The sequence below is a fragment of the Rattus norvegicus genome, chromosome 1 (assembly GCF_036323735.1).
Source record: "Rattus norvegicus strain BN/NHsdMcwi chromosome 1, GRCr8, whole genome shotgun sequence".
NCBI lineage: Eukaryota > Metazoa > Chordata > Mammalia > Rodentia > Muridae > Rattus > Rattus norvegicus.
The window spans coordinates 90,244,625-90,266,471 of NC_086019.1; the positions used below are offsets into that span (position 1 = coordinate 90,244,625).

A 21,847-nucleotide genomic window follows, 5' to 3' on the forward strand; every position below is an offset into this window, starting at 1 on the left:
TCTGAGTTCAAGGCCAGCCTGGAAGAGAGCAAGTTCCAAATAAAAGCTTGGTGGTACACGCCTTTATCTAGACCATACCTTCTGCTGGAGGGCTACATAAGGACGATGGAAAAGAGTTCCTTCTTTGTCTGTTTGCACTTACTTGCCAGCACATCTGTTGGAACCTACTTCTTCAGGAGTACAGTTTATACAGAAGGCCAGTTATTCCAATGGTGTGCCACATCCAAATAGCTAGCCTCGTGGGACTGAGCAACTACTAATCTCTTGGACTTCCCATTCACAGCTGCCCATTGTTGGGTTAGTTGGACTGCAGACTTTAAGTCTTCCAATGAATTCCATACCTTTTCTATATGTCTCTAATTTTTTACTTTGTGTGTGAAGAAGATTCATTCTAAATACTATCTTCCCTTTGCATTATGAGCCTAATAGGAGAATGAGTCAAAGACAAAATAACCAAAACAATCCAGCTTGGGATAGGTCTTGTAGTCTCCATAGGATCTTGTAGTCTTTTTTTTCACTAAAGTAACTTTCTCTACTTCCTTTGTTGGCTGTCTTGTACTGTCTAAGTCTGAATCTCCTTGTAATGTTTGAAACAAATTACTTAATTCTTGAGTAGTTAATCCAATGGTGGGCCATACCCAATTAATACCTCCCATTAATCTTTGAAAACCAGTAGGTTTGCAACCGATCTCTTCTGATCTGCATCGTCTGTGGATGATTTGTTGTTGCTGCTGGCTTATTTTATAACCTAGATAGTAAGAAGAATTTCCTCTCTGTACTTTTTTTTTTCAGAAGCAATCTGCAGACTCCAACAAGGCAAAATTCTTTTTGTTTCATCAGATATTTTCTGTAAAGCATCTGCCTCCAAATCAGCCAACAAAATATCACCCATGTAATGGTAAATAATGGAGCGAGGAAACTGCCTATGAATTTTTTGTAGTGGTCATTGTACAGAATATTGACATAAAGTTGGACTATTTAACATTCCCTGTGGAAGATCTTTCCACTGACATGTTTTTTTCATGTTGAACATTTTTATATGTAGGCACTGTAAAGACAGTGTTTTCCTTATCCTGCTCTTTCGAGGCGATAGAAAAAAAGCAGTATTTGAAATCAACAACCATCATAGGTCATGCCTTAGGTAATAAAGAAGGTAAAGGAATTCCAGGCTATCACTGACCCATTGGTTGGATTACTCTATCCACGACTCTCAAATCTGTTAGCATTCTCCATTTCCCCAATTTCTTTTTTGTAACAAATACACAGGAATTACATGGGCTAGTAGACCCATGTTGAGCCTCCAGCTGCTCTTGTGACAACTGGTCGAGTTGCCTGTAATTTTTCTTTGGTTAAGGGCCACTAATCTACCCACACAGGTTTGTCAGTCAACCATTTTAGGGGTGGGGCCATTGATATCATTTCAGCAGTGCCCCCTCCCTTTATAATTTGGAAACTCAGTCCCTGCGTGTTCCTATTTTTGGACAACCTGCACAATCTGGGGTTGTTCTGGGTGACATTTTTCTATGCCTTCCACTGAAGCAACTCCCATTTCACCTCTTTTTATGGGGATTGTCTCTGGTATTGAGGGAATATTAATCTGAGTTCCCTGCTAACTTGATAGATCTCATCCTCATGAATTTATGGCTATGTCAGTCACATGAGGCCCTAATTTTTCTATTTGACCTTCTGGTCCTACACATTTAGGCCATCACACATTTTGTTTTGTCTAAGATAACTGTCCAATTCCTAGAAACTGGGTAATAAACTTCTGCACCAACAGATGCTAACTGGATTGAAATGGGGCCCTAGACACAGGGAGCAGACAAATTGCCAACCACAGGCTTCCCCCTGAGTGGGCTTCCTCCTGAGGGAGCTTCCTCCCAAAGGCTTCCTTCCTTCTGAGAGGGCTGAGTTCCCTCTTCCTCTCACTCCTCCCTTTACACTTCATCGCTCATTATCCCCAGTCCTAGGTTCTTACCCTGTGTTTTAAATGCTTCTCTTCACCCTATACACATACAAAGTTCCACAGAAGCTCTCCCAAGGGCTTTCACCCTACAACAGCCTCATTTGTTCCTGATACATCTGTAAAGACCTTTTAGATGCTGTGGAGAACCTCTGGCTAAACCAGACCTCCATCCCTTTCACCTCAGGCTGGATGCAAATATTTACATTAGCCCTCTGTTTTCCTTTCCCCATCCTTTGGTGCTCTAGCTCCCTGCTGCGTCTGCCAGCCCCCTTTGGTGCTCTAGCTCCCTGCTGCTCCTGCCAGCTCCCTTTGGTGCTCTAGCTCCCTGCTGTGCCTGCCTGCTCCCTTTGGTGCTCTAGCTGCCTGCTGCGCATGCCAGCTCCCTTTGGTACAGTGCCCCTGCTGGTGGAACCAGGCACCCAGGCTGAGCCAGCTCTGCACTCACTTCCTCTCCCTGGCTCTCTCCACCTCTCCTGCCTCCACTCCCCCCACCCCAACCCACCCAGGAAACATCTCCGTTTTACTCTGAAGTCAAATCATCTGCTCAATGGTTATTTTTCAGAAAATCTCTCCAGATAGACAGCGCAGCAATCCCATGAATGATACATCACAGCCATCAAGTCAAAACTCTCCTGCTAAGGGACCAGCGTACCCCTTCTTCAATGGACTCAGATGTACTGCCCTCTGACAATGACCCTCCTCATCAGGAAACAGATAAGAAAAAATTGACACCCCTGCCCCGCATTTTTTATACCGCCTTAGAGTTTGGAATGAAGTTTCATGCTAAAATACTGTATTTCCCTTGTGGCCATGCTAGGCACCCCAAACAGGGAGGGTACTGCTGCAGTGTCCTCCCAAGGCCACTGCTCCAGCCTGACTTTATCACCTGATCCAAAGCTGCCAGCCTCCAAGCAATCACTCATGTCCCCAGCGCCCGTTACCTTCCAATCACCTTCCTATGAATTGGTACTTCATAAAAAAGGACTGCAGACTTCATAAGAAATTAGATTCTGCATGCGCACACATTTTATTTCCTACTTTATGTTTTCCACATTCACCCATGCTCTAGGCTGATCAGATCTTCCTGCTACAGATTCCAATTCTCAAGTCTTGAGGCAGTAGAAAGAGTTATCCACATAGTGTGGACCTGAGAGGAGTCTACTGATCGCTGAACTTTTCATGAGTTCCTGAAGATCAGTGTTTCGGTCTGTTTCAGTTGGCCATCCCCATGTACAGCGTGAAGAGTCACATTTCCTCTGATGCCCCATCAGTCCCTACAAAATCGAGCTCTACCTCAGCTGCAGCATTGTCCTCTGGGCTTTTATTATTGCTTATACCATCAGTGTATCTACTGTGTGCGAGCACGTGTGTGTGTGTGTGTGTGTGTGTGTAGAGAGAGAGACAGAGAGAGACAGAGAGACAGAGACAGAGAGAGACAGACAGAGACAGACAGACAGACACACACACACACACAGGGGTAGGGGAGGACAGAAAGAGCATTATTATGTAGTATGAAACCATATGTAGAGGTCATGAGGCTTGCAGGAGTCTGTTCTCTCATTCCACTACATGGGTCCCAGAGGCTAAACTCAAGGTCATCAGGTTGGCAACTTTACCTGCTGAACCATCTTGGTAGGGTAGCAGCTTGTTTGAAAGGAGGAAATTTGCATAGAAAGGATTTGCCTCCTTTGTGAACTCAGACATCTATACAAACATCCTCACTCCCAGCCAGAATATGCTTTGGTAAACAACTATGAAAATGTCATTGAACCTATCCAAAAATGTACAAATATCTCTTCTGAAAAAAATTACCTCTCCCAACCCACTGCCTCACTATCCCTGCTTGGTGGAATGTCTACTTTGCAAACTGAGAACTGAACAAAAGTCACATTCCCTGGGTTGGAACTGTGACTCATCATAGAGTCCTTGCCTAGAATCCCTCAGTGAGGGGCTGTCAATGTGAATCAAAGTAGAGAGAAAGACAAAGGGCATAAGTAAAGCTATGGTACACTTGATACACATCTGCTCCCGCCAACTTTATGTTTTCAAAGATTTGAAATTGTGGAGCTGGAGAGATGGCTCAGTGGTTAAGAACACTGGCTGCTCGGGGCTGAGGATTTAGCTCAGTGGTAGAGCGCTTACCTAGGAAGCGCAAGGCCCTGGGTTCGGTCCTCAGCTCCGGAAAAAAAAAAAGAACCAAAAAAAAAAAAAAAAAAAAAAAAGAACACTGGCTGCTCTTGCAGAGGACTTAGTGTGATTTCTAGTACACACATGGCAGCTCACAATTGTCTGCAACTCCCATTCCAGGAGATTCAACACCCTTTCCTGGTACATTTCCATACAGGCGGTGAAATGCCCAGGCACATTACAATAAAAATAAATAAAAGTTTAAAATAAGATATAAATACTGTGGTATAATTTTAAGCATTCTGACAGTCACGTTTTCAAATGCTGAAAGTGATAAACGGTTCTGGAGATGTAGCTCAGTAGCAGAGTTTTTACCCAGCACATTCAAAACCTTGGGTTCTATCCCAAGTACCCCTTCCACAAATGTTGGTGGTTGGGGCATGGGGCACACACCTATAGTCTCAGCAGTGGAGATGGAGGCTGGAGTATCAGGAGTTCAAGGCCATCCTCAGCTATCTAGCAAGGTGGAAGCTAGATACATACATACATAAGATCCTGTCTCAGAAAACAAAACAAAACAAAAATATTAAGCAAAAACACGTGAAGTTCAGCTGATGTCCCAATAAAAGTAAAATAAAGAAAATGTGATTAATGTTTGCAATGGGCTATTTGACTTGAAAAAGTCAGACCAAGTATGTAACTCTGTTCTGTCTCTCCAGCAGTGTGTCTGTCACCCCAGCAATGTGTCTGTCACCCCAGCAATGTGTCCGTCACCCCAGCAGTGTGTCTGTCACCCCAGCAGTGTGTCTGTCACCCCAGATTCTGTCACCCCAGCAGTGTGTCCGTCACCCCAGCAGTGTGTCTGTCACCCCAGACTCTGTCACCCCAGCAGTGTGTCCGTCACCCCAGCAGTGTGTCTGTCACCCCAGACTCTGTCACCCCAGCAGTGTGTCCATCACCCCTGCAGTGTGTCTGTCACCCCAGCAATGTGTCTGTCACCCCAGCAGTGTGTCCATCACCCCAGCAGTGTGTCCGTCACCCCAGCAGTGTGTCTGTCACCCCAGACTCTGTCACCCCAGCAGTGTGTCCGTCACCCCAGCAGTGTGTCTGTCACCCCAGACTCTGTCACCCCAGCAGTGTGTCCGTCACCCCAGCAGTGTGTCTGTCACCCCAGACTCTGTCACCCCAGCAGTGTGTCCGTCACCCCTGCAGTGTGTCTGTCACTCCAGCAATGTGTCTGTCACCCTAGCAGTGTGTCTGTCACCCCAGCAGTGTGTCCGTCACCCCAGCAGTGTGTCTGTCACCCCAGACTCTGTCACCCCAGCAGTGTGTCCGTCACCCCTGCAGTGTGTCTGTCACTCCAGCAATGTGTCTGTCACCCTAGCAATGTGTCTGTCACCCCAGCAGTGTGTCTGTCACCCCAGCACTCTGTCTGTCACCCCTGCAGTGTGTCTGTCACTCCAGCAATGTGTCTGTCACCCCAGCAGTGTGTCTGTTACCCCAGCAGTGTGTCTATCTTCCCAGCAGTGAGATGGCTGACAGAAACTGTGAGTTCCAGTCCACACTGAGGTACGTAAAGAAATCCTGTCTCACAGAATTCAATTGGAAGGACAGGAAGAAGGGCTGGAGGATGGCTCAGTGGCTAAGGTGCTTGCCGTTGGGGGTACAAGAATCTGAGTTTGAATCCCCAGAACCAGTGACAGCAGCATAGTGAGTATTTGTCATCCCAGCATCTCCATGGAGAGTTGAGAGGCAGAGACAGAAGAATCGGAAAGAGCTCTCAGGCCACGTGAGGTGGTGTAGAGCTATAAACAAGAGAGACCCTATCTCAGGGTAGAAACCAAGAAGTGATGCCTGAGCTCGTCCTCTGATCTCCACAGATGCCATGACACACACAAACCCACACTCACACACATACACAGATGCCGTGCACAAACCCACACTCACTCACGCACATATACAGATGCCATGCACAAACCCACACTGGCACACATATAAGCAGAATGAGAAAAGAGAGAATACCTAGCACAGAGGTGCACACCTTTAATCCCAGAGCTCATGGGGCAGAGACAGAAGAATCTCTGTGAGTTCTAAGCCAGCCTGTTCCATAGGACTAAACAGGGACCTTACCTTGGAAAAGAAGGAGGAAAAGGAGGCAGAGGAGGAGGAAGAGGTGAAAGAGGAGAAGAAGGAGAAGAAGGAAGGAAAGAAAGAGAAGAGAAGAGAAGAGAAGAGAAGAGAAGAGAAGAGAAGAGAAGAGAAGAGAAGAGAAGAGAAGAGAAGGAAGGGTCAAGTCTAGGGCACGGCTTCTGGGCAAGAGCATTTGCTATGCAAATCTAAAGGCGCACACTGACCCCCATCCCCCAAGTGAAAAGGCCAGGCTCAACCTTGTGGGCCTGTAATCCAGCATTGGGGGAGGAGGCAGGAGCAGGCAGATCCCAGTCTGGCCACAATGGGATGGCTTCCAGTCCAGAGACCTTGTCTCAAGGGTTTACAGTGGAGAGCCATAGAGGAAGACAGCCCCACACACCTGCACACAAATGTGCACCTATATCACATACCACACATGAAAAATGGTTAAAATAATCAATTTTATGTAACATAGCCACAATAAAAGCATATAAAAATCAATATTTTATTTCATATATTCGAAATACCATTTCAACATATAGTCATTGAGTTGTTTAAATTGTTGCGAGGTTTTACCACAGAAACGTTTGACCTTTGTCGTTTTCCACATCTCAGTCTGAACCCAGCGTGTTTCAGTTGCTTACTGGCCGTGGCGCCTACCACACTACCCAGAATTGGTCTTCAGTCCTGCCCGCTAAGATTCCATCACTTTTGCCAAGCACGTGGTCTCCAGGCCACGCTGCAGACATCTCTACAGACAGACCTTGTGGCTTCTGTGCCCCTCCCAAATCTACAATCAAACCTGCTCACAGCACCCAGGCCAATGCCAGGCTCTCCAACTGCGCGTCTTCGGGTGGAGCAGTCTGCTGAAGGAGCACCATGGATTCTCAAACTTTGCGTGGGTTTGCGTGAATTTGCATCTCATTTGCATATCAAACTATATCACCTCAGATGGTCATCTCAAAGTCAGGGAGGCGCTGGGCTGGATAGGGGTTCCCTGAACATTTTTCCCCCTGCTTTCCCTGCAGCCCTTTGTTCTCTTCTACACAGTTCTTCCCCTCCCCCTCCTCCTCCTGCTCCTCCTCATCGTCATCTTCTTCCTCCTCTTCCAGGATGGTGACCAGCTCTTCCCGCAGGGTCCCCATCTCCAGTCCCAGGTCACACAGTTGTCCCAACAGCTGAACATCCACGCGGCGCAGGTTCCCCTGTGGAAATAAAGGAACACCGTGGAGATACCACAAGCAAGAAAGTCTGCTAGAGCTTGACTGGGGCAGGTTTCACCTCAAGTCCTGTCCTGCCTGTCCAGGGCCCTGACTGACTCCTGGGCCGTCCACACCACCTGCTTCTCCTCCTGCCTCTTGATCTCCATATCTCTGCCTGTCACTGTGCCTTCATCTCTGTGGCTCCTTTTCTTAGTCTCTCTGTCTCCACACCTCCGGCTCTGTTTTCTCTTCCTTGCCTTTGGTCTCTCCTAGTCCCCATTCCATCTGGGGCCCTGTTTGTTCCTGCTCTCGGTCTCTGATCTCTACCTCTGTTCTCAGGGATTGACTCCAATCCCGGCTCTCAGGCTCTGTCCCCACCCCTACCTGTGTCTGTCCCCACCCCTACCTGTGTCTGTCCCCATCCCTACCTGTGTCTGTCCCCATCCCTACCTGTGTCTGTCCCCACCCCTACCTGTGTCTGTCCCCATCCCTACCTGTGTCTGTCCCCACCCCTACCTGTGTCTGTCCCCATCCCTACCTGTGTCTGTCCCCACCCCTACCTGTGTCTGTCCCCATCCCTACTTGTGTCTGTCCCCACCCCTACCTGTGTCTGTTCTTATTTATTTTATTTTATTTTATTTTCACGTGTGATCTCAATCTGCAGCCCAGGCTGGACATAAATTTGCAATTTTCCTGCCTCGGGCTTCTGTGTGCCTCATTACAGGCATAATAGGCCCTGGGCCTGGCAATCCTTGGCTACCTTTATCCACTCATATTCTTTTCCCTCTTTACGGCCCCTTTACTCACCAACTCCTCCCAGATCCACAGCAACAGCTCCCTGGCACCCCCAAATTCGGCCCCTGAAGACATAAGGGCCTGACCAGGGTTCCCCTCTGGTGGGGGCATCCGTAGGGCCTGGGGGAGTGGGCCCAATCCACTGGACTCCAGTCCAGCCTGCTTCAGCTGAGCCCACAGCTCCATAGTCTGAACCATGGACCGAAGAGCAGGAAGTAGCAAGGTCCAAGTGACCCAGTCCCCTGGGAAGCTGCGGGATGCAGGGAAGGCAGGGAGGGGCTGACAGAGACATCCCAAAGTCCATTCTCCACTGTGAATCAGCTGGCCACACTTTCTTTTCTTTTCTTTCTTTCTTTCTTTCTTTCTTTCTTTTCTTTCTTTCTTTCTTTTTTTTTTTCTGGAGTCCAACCTCCATGATCTCACAGGGTCCAGCTTCACCCTGTTGCCTCTCAGACTGACACTGTCCCACCCTCCCACCCCCTATCCCCACTTAGGGTACATGGTGCTTGGGACTCAATACCTGAAGGGGCGGAGCTGTCTACCTTCCTAGGTTCTATTAGTCTCCCTCAGCCTCTTTAGCTGAATGACTTTGGTCAGCCTCCAACTTGGTCCTTGTCTGTCCCCTGCCAGGGCTTTGCCGCCAGTGTGCCTGAAGAGCCCCTGTATGGAGGCCGCAGGCTACCGTACAGAAGCTGGTTCTGCTTTCCACAGACTTGCCAGCATTGTTACCTTGTACAGTGGTCAGAACTGGGAAGCGGTCAGGTCTTGCTAGGTATACCAGTGGCTCAGGGCCCCGGGCTTAGACCTCAACTGCCCACTGCCCCAAGCCCAGACTCCGATGCTGCAACTCCCACATCTTGACATCAGTGTGATCAGCACAGAAGTCCCACTTTGGACCCCCTGGACGCATTTCCTGTTGATGTGGAAACAACCATAATCTGGGTAGTTTAAAACAATGCAAGGGGGTGCAGAGGGTAACAGTGCTTGCCACCAAGACTAATAGCCTGAGTCCAATCCCCAGGACCCACAGGTGAAAGGAGAGAACATACTCTTGCAAGATGTCCTCTCTCTCTCTCTCTCTCTCACACACACACACACACACACACACACACACACACACAATTTCAGTCCCTAGCACTGAAGAGTATTCTGAAGCATAAAGTAAGTGCACTGGGCTTGGCTGTCTCTAGAAACTCTAGGAAAGAATCCACACTCTTTTGAGCTTCTGGAAGTTCCTGCTTTCCTTGTGTCACTCCAATCCTTCACGTGCGGCCTCCCGATGCCTGCTGACTCCGCTGGCCATCCTTCTGATAGGACCCTCCTGCTTCATCACCCAGTCACCATGACAAACAACCCCATCTCAAGATCCTTAAACTGGCCAGCTGGTATTGTCACATGACTTTAATCTCAGCACTGGGGAGGCAGAGGCAGGTGGATCTCTGAGTTCAAGACCAGCCTGGTCTATAGAACCAGTTCCAGGACAGCCAGGGCTACAGAGAAATACCCTGTCTTGAACCCCTCCTGCAAAAAAGGAGCCGTTAACTGGGCCTTGAGGTACACATCTATGATCTCAGCCCTTAGGAGGCTGAAGCAGGAGGATTATAAGTTCCAAGCCTGGCTGAACTACAAAGCAATATACTGCTAAGAAAGGGGGTGGGGCCCCGAGGGGAGGGGAGGAGACGGTAGAGTGTTTTTAAAATAATAGAATGTGGGGGGTTGAAGGAAAATGCCCCCCATGGGCTCAGACAGTAGAGTGGTCAGTAGTGGGTTGGGGAGGTTTAGGGGGACCTTGGTGCAGATGACCTTTGAGAGTTTAAGGCCTTCCCATTTCTGTTTGCTGTCTCCGCCCCTTCCTGCAGCTGAAGATGTACACTCTCAGCTTCTTGTTCCCGAGGCCATCCCCGCTGTTTGCTACAAATTGTGTCCTCTGTGATGGGACTGCAAGCCCAAAATAATCTTCCTTCTGTAAAGCACTTTGGGTCACAGCATTTTATCACAGCAGCAAGATACATACAGTCTTTAAGGATTACAGGACAAGGGTATCTGTGGCTGGAGGCTGTTCAGTCTACCAGCAGCACACCTCGACCTCCCACCGCTCCCTGCTTCTCCATTTCCCTGAGTGGCACCTTTCGGTTTCTCAGGGTTTTGTCTCTAGCAGTCCTCACCGTGGCTGCCCACCCCTTATTCGTCACTTGCCTGTATTACGCAGTAACCTCTTTGCTGGTCTCAAGGCCACCCCTGCCCTCTCAGAGCCATCCTTCAGATCTTTGCAGCACGTAAATCAGATTTTGAAACTCCTCTCTCCCTCCGTGACTGGAATGAAACATCGCTGGGCCTGCACAGGCAGCCAGCCCCACTGCCCAACTCTGGTTAAGTCTCCTCCTGTCTGCAAGCTGGCTACTACCTCAGGCCTTTTGTATTGGCTGTTACCTCTGCCTGAACACCTTTACTCCAAGCCCTAGGGTAGGTGTCCCTCTCTTATCACTCATGGCAGTTAAATGCACCTGCTCTACAGACCTTCGATGCTACCCGATGACCCACCACATCCTAATATATTGCCTGTTTTTACCTACTTTTTATCAAACACTAGCTTTAATCTTTTTATTCATTTCTTACCTATTGCCTTTCTGCCTAGAATGGTGACTACCTAAGAAAAGGACTGTCTCTGTGACAGCTCAGTAAACACTGAATGAATGAATGAATGAATGAATGAATGAATGAATCCACCAAGACTTGACATGGAGGGCTCGGTATGTGGCTCAGTTGACAAAGCACTTACCTAGCATGCAGGAGGTTTAGCCCCCAGCACCTCAGCACACATGTGCCTACACTCATACACATAACACACACACACACACACACACACACACACATACACACATTAATAATAAATGTTTTTTAATTGAAAAAGTTCAAGGCAAGTATCCCATACACAAGAGACCCCATGTAAAATTAATAACTCTTAATAAGTCTAGATGTGAACTCCAAACTAAAAACAGTCTCTTATACTCAAATCTAAACTGGCCATTACATCATCGATAAGGGGAGAAGCCTCAGTGGCAGTTAAGAGCATCAATTACACCTTCAGAAGACCTGGGTTCAATTCTCAGCACACACACATGAGGGCTGGCAACTCCAATTCCAGGGATCCCATGTCCTCTTCTGGTCTCCAAGGTATTGAACACACGTGGTGAAGATTTGCATGCACACAAAACACACATATAAAATGAAGTTTAAAAACCTAATAATAGGGCCAGCGAAATAGCTCCGTGGGTAAAGGTGCTTGCTGTGCAAGCCTGGGGACCTGAGTTCGCTTCCTGGGCCCAGGTTCTGCTCATCTCTACACCTGCGCCGCGGCATGCATACGTGTACACACACAATAATCATAAACAAAAAGTAATAATCAACTGTACTGAATCTGTTTTAAAGAGATACCGGGTGAAAACTGAAAAACCAATGAATTCAAGATAATTGCCACCGCACTTGGGAAAAGTAGATCCCTAACAGGAAAGACCACCCCCTTCCTCTTAGAGTGTGAAGATTCCGTTTTTTTAAGGAAAAGGCGCTCTGAATCCAATTGGACTAAAGTGTGTGTGTGTGTGTGTGTGTGTGTGTGTGTGTGTGTGTGTGTGTGTGTGTGTGTGTGTGTGTGTGTGTGTGTGTGTGTGTGTGTGTGTGTGTGTGTGTGTGCGTGCGCGCGCGCGCCTTTAAAAGGCGGGCTAAAATGAAACAGGGGAGGCGTGGCCACAAGCCAAGTCCTTAGTTTTTGAACCACGTGTTACATGGGGAAGTCCGGCCTCTTCTGTTTACGTTACCTGGCAAGATGGCGGCGCCCAGAGCGGTAGGTGACCCGGAGCCTCGGAACTATAGTTCATTTTGCAGCTCGGCCCTTGAGACCTCTGTCAGCCTCCTGAAAAGCAAAAGCCTGCGGGAACAGAGCGTCTCCTGCGGGACATCTCCCCGGGAAACGCCGCCTGGGACTGGCGAGGGCCACAGAGGATGAGGGTAGACTGACCAAACAGGAATAGGACAGCTCTTCTGGAGAAGGGACTGGACTAGGGTTTGGAGGACGCAGAGTTAAACAGGCTTTTGCGCGAATTTCCTGGCTAATTTAAGGATCTTGTAATCCCAATATTTGGGAGGTGGAGGCCGGGGGATCCGAAGTCGAATCAATGAACAGGGTGTGCAGGCAGGAGCCAAGAAGTTATTTGGGCGGCCCGAGGAAGAACCTGAGGGAAATTCATGAGAATTAAACTGGAGAATGTATTTAGTAGTAGAGGTGTTTTTTTGTTTGTTTGTTTGTTTGTTTGTTTGTTTGGGGGTTTTTTTGTTTGTTTGTTTTTGGTACTCATTGCATCCCCAGCATTACCTGTAAAGATAAAGGTTTCGTGGATGGGATGACGAAGAAATTAGTCATTTGACAGAACCCTAGGGAGAACTGGGTACAATTTGGGCTGGGGAGATGGTTCATTATTAAAGCACATACCCTCGAGGCATGAAGAGCAGAGTTGGTAAAAGACAGGCATGTCAGCCCACTGTAGTCCCAGCACTCTGGAGGTAACGACAGTTGGCCCTCAATCGAACTGACTGGCTAGACTACCTGAGTTGGGGTACAACACAAGTGAGAGACCCTACCTCCATACAGAAAGGGCAACTGAGGAAGACAGCTGGCCTCCATACATGGGCACATGCCTGCCAGGACACCCATACATGTGGGCACACGTGTGAATGCACACTATGCATGTATCCCCTCCCCCCAGAGTGAACTGGTGAGAAATTAAGGTATAATGGGAATTCGGTAGAAAAAGTAAGGATCTGGTGGAAAGTTAAAAGAACCTGAGAAAACCAAGACTGGCTGCATTAGGAAAGAATTCTTTTCCATTAAGGAAAGAATTTGGGTTTGGTTAAGTGGAAGAATTTGGAGAAATGTTTTGAATCCCAGAGGTTAAGGATTGGGGGAGTGGGCATGTTGGGCATTGACTATGGTGCCTTATGAATATTCAACAGAGACTAGCCCTCAGCTGCGCGCCCAAATTAGGGCGGGGATGTAACCAGAAGGATTTTACAAGACTCAGGAAGCACAGGCCGAGATTAAAAGTCATGATGTAAGAGTTAGGGGTAGAAGCCAGCTCTAGGCTAAAGCTCAATCCTTTCCCTCTCCCCTCCTCCAGTTTCTGCACCTGGGTGCCCGAGAATGGCATGGGAGAGCCAGGGGCACCCACAGCATGAGTGGGTTGGCGACCCCAGACAGCAATCGGGAGAAGAAAAGAACACTGCTGCAGTTCCTCTCAGACCACTTCCATGACGTCCAGACTCTGAGAGAGTACTTGCTCCAGAAACAGATCTCAAAAGTCAGCATGGAGAATCGGTGAGAACCTATGGCTGACAAGACCCCGGGGAGACACTGCTGGCCAGACCTCCCAGCCAGAGCCCCAGCTCCTGTTCCAGTCAGTCCCAGGCCAGGCTCTGGCTTCCACTGCCGGCATTACAAGTTCACATCTTCATCTCTGGCCCATTCCTTCTCTAAGACTCACTATATAGGCACTTCCACCACAGCTGTGCTTGGGGGTCAAGCTGACTTCTAGACATACAGCTCAAATTTCTCCATTTAGAAGAAATCTTACCCTTAAGCTGCCACCATCCAAAGAGTAGATACCACCGGCCACCCAGTTGTTAAGGGTGAATTTTAAGGCCCTTTCTTTGGCCTCTCTCTGCCTTAACATCTAGTCCATCAGTGCTAGAGGATTCCCAGGGTCAGTTCCTGGGTTCCCACCACTTCACTGCGTGGCCTGCTCTGATATCTTTCATTTTAAGGTTATTGTCTTAGTGTTCTATTGCCATGAGAAGACACCATGGCCAAGGCAGCTTTTAAATCATTTAAATGGTGGCTTGCCTACAGTTTCAGAAGGTTAGTCTATGACTATCCTGGTGAGAGCATGGTCACAAGCTAGCATGGTCCTTTGAAATCTCAAAGCCCGACCCCAGTGACACACTTCCTCCAACAAGGCCACACCTGCCTCTTAATCCTTTCCAAACAGTTCTACCAACAGGGAACCAAGCATTCAAAGATGAGCCCGTGGGTGCTGCCCTGATTCCTGCCAGTGCAGTCAGTTATGATGTCAGCTGGGAATCAAAGTGGGAATACTGCAAGGGCCCCCTTTACTGCCGAGCAGAGCCAGCTCCAGCCTCACTGTTGTTTTGTTTTTGAGAGAGGCTGTCACATTGCTTGGGCCTGCTGGCCCCAAGCTCCTGATCCTCCACACCTGGCCAAGAAGTGACTTTTAACATCTACTGTAAATGAGCCTCCACAGTCAGGCTGCCCAGTTTATCCACATCTCAGAACTGGTGCTCTGGGATTGGCTTCTGTTCAACAGAGGCACAGACAGTTGTCAGCTTTGGTCTCCACTGTGATCCCGGCACATGGCACTTGATGGTGTGCAGATCTGCAGCCAGGCTGGTCTGTATTTGCTTGGTGCCCTGTGGTCTGCCCCTCAACACAATGGCGCACCGTGAGGGGTCCCAGGCTTCACCTCTGCTCTCATTTTTCTCTGCAGATCCTACAGGAAGATCCAGGAGAGATACGGCCCATACATCACAGGTGCTCAGTTCATCCTGAAGCAGGGAGGCGCAGTGAAGTACGGCAGCAGTGGTGATGGGGTGTGGGAGCGGGGCAGGGGGCCTCTGCTGTCTGATGGCTGACCTCAGTTTATCATTTGAAAGGAGCTGGCTGGCAGTCAGCCTAGCCAGACTGGCAAGCTCTGGATTCAGTGAGCGGTCCTGTTTCAAAACACAGTGGGAAAGCACCTGATGGAGACGCCCTGCTGGCCACTGGCTCACATGCGTGCACTTGGATATGCACAAAGACTGCAAACGCACACACACAAATACATTTAAATTAACAGCAGCCCTTTAACCCCAGTGCCTGGGGACAGAGGCAGCTGGCTCCCTGTGAGTGCTAGGCCAGCCATGGCTACATCTTAAAACCCCCTCTTTAAAAAATAATTAAGGGGTTGGGGATTTAGCTCAGTGGTAGAGCACTTGCCTAGCAAGCGCAAGGCCCTGGGTTCGGTCCCCGGCTCCGAAAAAAAAAGAAAAGAAAAAAAAATTAAAAAAACTATGTACAGCCAGACGTGGTGTCACACGCCTTTAAAACCAGCACTCAGGAGGCAGAGGCAGTCGGATCTCTGTTTGAGCCCAGCCTGGTCTACAGAGTGAGTTCCAGGACAGCTAGGGCTAAAGGCAGAAGGAAGGTTTCTCAGCTGGGTGGTGGGTGTGCCTGTGACCCCAGGGCTGGAAAACAGCTGCAGGTGCATCAGTGTCTCCTGGCTGGACATGGGGCATGCGCCTGTGAGCCTAGCTGCTTTGGAGGCTGAAGCAGAATTATAAATTCTGAGCTACATAACAAGATCCGAGACCCTGTCTCAGAAGAGAAAGTCTTTTTGAATCTTCTCCTTCCTTCCTTGTTTTCCTGAATCCCCAAGGCCAGCCTCAGCCTCCCAAACACTGGGCTTTCAGGCATGTGGTTGTGCCCACCTCAGCCCCAACTCTAATGCTGAGCAATATCGGGCTTGTGGTGTCCTGTGTGAAGGGGTAAGTAGAGTGCCATCTTGCCACCATTGCCAGATGGCCACCCCATGGGAAGCTGGGCAGTGACCCTCAGCTGACTCCGCATTCTAGGTTTCAGGGCAGGGATTGGATCCGGCCAAATGACCGTGGCCATTCTATTGCCGAGCTCCAGAAGGTGCCTGTGGAGGCTGTGGATGCCAGTGGCTGTGCCATCAACTACCAGGGCCTCAGTAACCTCTGTGAGTGGCCAGAATGGGTGGGCTTCCCTTTGGCCTTGGGCTCCAGAAAGGCCCCTGGTGCCACCTGCCTTCTTACTCACCAGTGCCCCTGAAGGAGCTGCAGTTCCTGTCCCTTCAGCGCTGCCCCAACTTGGATGACTGGTGCCTCAGCCGCCTCTACCTACTGGCTGGTTCACTGCAGGAGCTCTCTCTGGCTGGGTGCCCCAGAATCTCAGAACGAGGCCTTGCCTGTCTCCACCACCTCCAGTAAGATCTCTGCTCAGGCTGGCACAGGGCACAGTCGGGAGGGGGTCTTTGGTGCTACTAGCCACCTGCCTGTACCCTGATCTCACCCTCGGGGTACGTGAGCACAACTGAGCACTGTGTCTGGAGAAGGGTTCAGCGACTCCTGGCTTTGCTTCCTTTGTATATGGATGAAACTATGCTAGTTACACTGCTGTGGGAGAGTAGAACCATATTTATTGTTAGCTGTGAATTCCTCATACTTAGGTAGCCATAGTTTTCCTGGAGAGCCAGGGCTGTGGGTCAGCAGTAGAATCCACTAATCTGTGGGTTCCTTCCTTAGCAAGTGCATACGCAGACAGACAGACACACAGAATAAAAAGAGACGCTACCAGTTGTAATTAGGGTCGGAGCACACACATGCATGGATGCCACTCACGTCTGTCTTTCTTGCCCCTTCAGGAACCTCCGCAGGCTGGACATCTCAGACCTCCCTGCCGTGTCCCACCCAGGTCTTACTCAGATCCTAGTGGAAGAGATGTTGCCCCATTGTGAGGTCCTTGGAGTTGATTGGGCCAAGAGTCTGAAGCTGGGGCCAGACGATCAACCTCCCGACACATCTAGTCCTCTCTCTTCCTAGCCTGTGGCCTGGCTCTTGAAGAGTCTTTTGGGCTTTGTGGGGTGTCTGAAGTCTCTCATACTCTGGCTTCTGGTGTAGTTCATTCAGCACGGAGGAGCACGGGCAGATAAGAAGACTGAATCAAGATGGACTCATAGCTGCATGCAGCTCCATATTTTCCCATTATCCCTGTTTGTCAAGATTTCGCCCACTCTCCCCATACATGTTGACAAACTAACATGAGACAGTGGTAGTTCTTCCCGCTGCCTACACTGGCTAAAGACCAGCAGCACCCAAGCCCCATGACATTACCCACTGATTTACTGACTTGCACCTTCAAATGTGGGTGTCCAAGTGTGTCTGCCTACCCACCCCGAAATGGAGATGAGAAAATATTCTCTTCATCTGGCACAACAGATTTGGTCAGTAGAGGGCGCTGGAGAGAATCCAAAGTGAAGAGGACTGCAGGGACGGAAAGTGTACAGCGTGTAGCAGGGCAGTTCCCCAGCACCCAGACTGCTGGGTGGCCAGCAGCTTCCCCTGGCACCCCTGTTACCAGTGGCTCTGTCATGACTCCAATACACCACTGAAATGTGTGGTTCTTTAAATTTCCGCTATCACATTACCCCCTGGCTTTCCCTCCCAGCTGGATCCAGATGGCCCCAGATGCAAAGTTCTGGGGATAAAGAGTCAAGATGGGTCTGGGAGGTCTGGGTCTTCATGCATGGGCACAGCAGTAAGTTCCTTGCTGAAAAAATAAACACAGGATGCCATAAATCCTGTCATGCAGGGCATCCCAGACGACCTGTGGTGGATGCCAAGCTGCCAACTGCAGCATGTGCCGGCCAACAGCTGTGGCTGAAGAGATGGCTTTGGGTGCTGGCATTTTGAGGAGGGGTGCATGTGTCAGAGCTCCCGTGATAACCCCAGAAGCTCATTCATGGAATGGAGTCGGACTCATAATCAGGCCTTGTCCCTTGTCCCCACCCATTTCAAGGCTATTTTGCCAATACCAAGGAACCACCAGAACCATCCTAGTGATAGCCTTGACTGGGCCCCGGCTTTGAAAGGAATGCCCATTATTAAAGATTTATTTGTTCATTTGTATGTGTGTTGGATGGAAGTGTACCACATTGGGTTCAGTGCCCACATGATCCAGAAGGAGGCATTGGATCCCTGGAATTAAAGTTACAGGTGGTTATGAGCTGTGGGTTCTGGGAATCAAACCTAGGTCCTCTGCAAGAGCAAAACTTGCTCTTAAATATTGATGAGCTCTCTTGTCTACATAGAAAGTTCCAGGACAGCTAATGCTACATAGTATGAAATTCCATCTCAAATACATATCTATGCATGCATACATGAATGTATACACACATCCTCTATTGCTAACAAATCCACAAAACCTAGGACAGAGCTTGGAGAGGAGCCTGCTAGGCTCCAGCTGATAAGAACAAGAGAGGGGTAGCACAGCTCAGTGACCGCATGCACAGCGCTACCGGTACTAATCAGTACTTTCTCTCTGGTTAGTTGGCTAACTGACTGGAACATGGACCAGCCAATACCCTGCAGTTGGTAAAGCCAAGAAACGAGAAATGCCCAGGTCAGACATGGGACCAGATAATGAAAGTGCCCCAAACTATGCTCTCCCCAAAGCAATCTTCAACCCCCAACCCTTCATTACTCTGTCCTGTGTTCTTGTACATCACAGCTTTCTACTGGGCCCTCCTGGTTCCAGTAGCTGTGTGGCGGCTTCTGGTTGGGTCTAGGCTGCACACCAGTCCTGCTTCCTGGGAGACTGTAAGGCCCCAAGAGACTGGTATCAGTCACAGAGCCTTCAGCGCCCTGAGGGAGATGAGCCAGTAGTGCTCTGAGGCCTTGACAGCCTCTCCCAAGGCCCTAGGCTAGGCTGGGCTTGGCCAGGCCTGGCCCTTGGCTATCTTCCTCACTCTAGCCCGTACTTATTCCATTAACGTTCACCATTTCCTCCCCACTCTCTTCCTCCATCTGTTCCCACGGGCTCCATTATTCAAACTTGGAGGGAGGAAATCGGGGCTGGAAAGATAACAGACTCTGGCCTCTGGTACACTGAGTTCCTTTTATATCTGGACAGTCCTCCAAACCAGGTAGGCTGCAAAGGGTCAACCGGGGCTTCGGGGTGGGGAGCGGGCTTCCTCCCAACCCAGGTCCCGGGAGATATGGGAAGGCCCTACCTGCTGGCCTCCGCAGACTGCTGGCAAAGACTCAATAGCAGAGGCCCTAGGGCCGGGATGTAAACACAGTCAGACACCCTCCTGCCCCAGGGGCGGGGCATAAAGCCCAGAGCATCATAGGGCGGGGCCCCTCCCAGCTGGATGGAGGTGGAAGGGACTGCTGGTGGCTCCTGCACAAGTTGGAGGAGGTGCAGGCCCTAACTAGGGGGTTCTCTCAGTGCACCTCACTTCATCGCCTTCTATTGCTCTCGTGTGGCCCCCCCTTGCCTCCTCGCTCTCCCTGGACTTTTCCTCTCTGGGTCCTCCTCCGAGCACTCCCTGGTTAGTCAAGTTCTGTTCCGACCTCTTCCACCTGTGCGTCTTTCTCTTGCCTTCCTCTTTCTCTGTTCTAGTTGCCTGCCAAGGTCTCCCACATTTTTCTCCCCCTCGACATCCCTCCACCCCCTCGCGGCCCCTGCAAACACCACACACTCCTACCCCACCCCGCTCACAGCACAGTCACGACGCTTTCGGGCGGTGGCCTCGAACTAGCCCCTTGGCCTCTCTTCTCTTTGCTCGTTGGGACCGCCCTTGCAGGTCCGCGGCTTTGACCACCCCTAAACCTTTCCCGCAGTCTCACCAGAAAACCAGCCCTAACTCGCCAGGACGCGTCTCCCTGTCTGCCTCCCCTTCCCGGCCCCGCCCCGGCTCCTCCCGGCCCCAGGGGCCCTCTCGCCCGCCCCTCCAGACTCGCAGCGCGGGCTGGGCCGGCAGCCGAGGACGCACAGCTTCGAAGAGGGAGTCCGGGCAGAGCTTGACCCGAGGACCCCCCAGAGCTGGCGGAAGCTGGACTCAGAGGTACCTGGGGCCCCAGGCCCTGGGGTGGGGTTACTGGAGGAGGTAGGTAGGTTTCCAAGAAGGTAAAAAGGAGTTTCCCCGGGGAGTTGGGACTCCTGAAGAGCGAGGAGTGAGGGAAAGGGAGTAGGAACAGCGTTGGAGCGATACTGCAAACAGATACAACACCTTAACTACAGGAAAAGGGGAAGAAGGGGGCGGGGGAGGCAGTGTTCATCTAGGATAATGTTAACAGTTGGGTACAGTGGGTCAGTCTGCCTAGGGTCAGGGTTTCAGAAGTCATTACTGGAACTGGGTAAGACCTAGGCTGCTTGACTGGACTTTGCTGGGCCCTCTTTGGAGATCCACTCTGCACCCTAAAGACTTCTGTGGCTCCTTGTGACTCTTGCAGCCCCACCAGTGGCCCTTTCCCTGGGCCGGGTCATGCGTTGCCGCAAGTGCCAGCTCTGCCTGTCAGCACTGCTCACACTCCTGGGCCTCAAAGTATACATCGAGTGGACATCTGAGTCCTGGCTTAAAAAGGCTGAACCCCGGGGCGCTCTGCCCAGTCCAACGCCACCAAGTGCTGAGCCCACCTTGCCCACCAACCTCTCAGCACGCCTGGGTCAGACTGGCCCACTGTCCTCTGCTTATTGGAACCAGCAGCAGCGGCAACTGGGCGTCCTGCCGAGTTCGGACTGTCAGACTTGGGGGAGTGTTGCTGCCTCAGAGATCTTGGACTTCATCCTGTACCCCCAAGACCTTCGGCGCTTCTTGCTGTCAGCAGCCTGTAGGAGCTTCCCGCTATGGCTGCCTGCAGGAGAAGGCAGCCCGGTGGCCAGCTGCTCTGATAAGGATGTACCCTACTTGCTACTGGCTGTCAAATCAGAACCAGGACACTTTGCAGCAAGGCAGGCTGTGAGGGAGACCTGGGGCAGCCCAGTTGCTGGGACCCGGTTACTCTTCCTGCTGGGGTCCCCACTAGGAATGGGGGGGCCTGACCTAACATCACTGGTGACGTGGGAGAGCCGGCGCTATGGTGACCTACTGCTCTGGGACTTCCTGGATGTTCCCTACAACCGGACACTGAAAGACCTGCTGCTGCTGACCTGGCTGAGCCACCACTGCCCCAAGGTCAGTTTCGTCCTGCAGGTTCAGGACAATGCCTTTGTCCACATCCCAGCCCTGCTGGAGCACCTGCAGGCTCTGCCACCTACCTGGGCCCGCAGCCTCTACCTGGGTGAGGTCTTCACCCAGGCCAAACCACTTCGCAAGCCCGGAGGACCCTTCTATGTGCCGAAGACCTTCTTTGAAGGTGACTACCCAGCCTATGCAAGTGGGGGTGGCTACGTCATCTCGGGGCGCCTGGCTCCCTGGCTGCTGCAGGCAGCAGCCCGAGTAGCGCCCTTCCCCTTTGATGATGTCTACACTGGTTTCTGCTTCCGTGCCCTGGGCTTAGCGCCCCGTGCCCATCCAGGCTTCCTCACAGCCTGGCCAGCAGAGCGTACCAGGGACCCCTGCGCTGTACGAGGCCTGCTGCTGGTGCATCCAGTCAGCCCCCAGGACACCATTTGGCTCTGGAGACATCTGTGGGTTCCAGAGCTCCGGTGCTGATCCCCAGAGACAAGCTGGGGTGGTGGTGGGGGTGCGGGTGAGGGTGCTGACCTGGCCTGAGTCCCTCCCAAACCCTTCCCAGCCAAGAATGGGCAGGCCAGACAAGGTGGCAGACTATGTTCATCTACTTTCTGAATTTGAAAAAGTGTGTCCTTCCTACTCTGAGGTCAGGAGCTATTTTTTCTTCTGTGGGACTCTTGCAGGGAAGGCAGATGCTGCTGCCCCTCTACCCTCACACACGACACTTCCCAGCCTAGCCTAGCATGTTCCAGGGGTATCCTAGACACTTCACTGGACATCATGCATCTGCCAGCCCATGGAGCGCTCTCTCTGGAGGGGCCACG

General features: G+C 50.7%; 3 protein-coding genes and 1 pseudogene across 12 annotated transcripts; 3 read left to right on the top strand and 1 right to left on the bottom strand.

Annotated features, from left to right (window-relative positions):
- Window positions 1–2,695, top strand: part of LOC102549342 (uncharacterized) — a 91,639-nt pseudogene extending 88,944 nt beyond the window's left edge.
- Window positions 2,696–5,637: 2,942 nt separating this feature from the next.
- Dmac2 (distal membrane arm assembly component 2) lies at window positions 5,638–17,968 on the top strand. 8 transcript variants are annotated; one of them, XM_063266369.1, is made up of 7 exons: window positions 5,638–5,662; window positions 13,392–13,588; window positions 14,775–14,818; window positions 15,702–15,810; window positions 15,898–16,025; window positions 16,109–16,271; window positions 16,710–17,967. In XM_063266369.1, the coding sequence occupies exons 2-7, from the start codon at window positions 13,446–13,448 to the stop codon at window positions 16,885–16,887; spliced, it is 765 nt and encodes a 254-aa protein (XP_063122439.1). In that variant the 5' UTR covers window positions 5,638–5,662; window positions 13,392–13,445; the 3' UTR covers window positions 16,888–17,967. The 8 variants fall into 8 exon arrangements, with proteins under 8 accessions (XP_063122439.1, XP_063122448.1, XP_038937723.1 ...); XM_063266378.1 differs by lacking the exon at window positions 5,638–5,662 and adding an exon at window positions 10,543–10,683; XM_017589351.3 differs by lacking the exon at window positions 5,638–5,662 and adding an exon at window positions 10,739–12,061.
- Erich4 (glutamate-rich 4) lies at window positions 6,721–8,461 on the bottom strand. The gene is made up of 2 exons (NM_001109453.1): window positions 8,233–8,461; window positions 6,721–7,428 (listed from the first exon to the last, which is right to left on the bottom strand). Exons 1-2 carry the CDS (start codon window positions 8,416–8,418, stop codon window positions 7,171–7,173), a joined length of 444 nt encoding a protein of 147 aa, NP_001102923.1. The 5' UTR covers window positions 8,419–8,461; the 3' UTR covers window positions 6,721–7,170.
- A 794-nt stretch (window positions 17,969–18,762) lies between the features above and the next one.
- B3gnt8 (UDP-GlcNAc:betaGal beta-1,3-N-acetylglucosaminyltransferase 8) lies at window positions 18,763–21,668 on the top strand. 3 transcript variants are annotated; one of them, NM_001107492.1, is made up of 3 exons: window positions 18,763–18,989; window positions 19,690–19,913; window positions 20,302–21,662. In NM_001107492.1, exon 3 carries the CDS (start codon window positions 20,334–20,336, stop codon window positions 21,501–21,503), a length of 1,170 nt encoding a protein of 389 aa, NP_001100962.1. In that variant the 5' UTR covers window positions 18,763–18,989; window positions 19,690–19,913; window positions 20,302–20,333; the 3' UTR covers window positions 21,504–21,662. The 3 variants fall into 3 exon arrangements, with proteins under 3 accessions (NP_001100962.1, XP_063117434.1, XP_006228496.1); XM_063261364.1 differs by lacking the exon at window positions 18,763–18,989 and adding an exon at window positions 19,217–19,397 and having other exon boundaries at window positions 20,302–21,668; XM_006228434.5 differs by lacking the exon at window positions 18,763–18,989 and having other exon boundaries at window positions 19,217–19,955; window positions 20,302–21,668.
- Window positions 21,669–21,847: the final 179 nt, after the last annotated feature.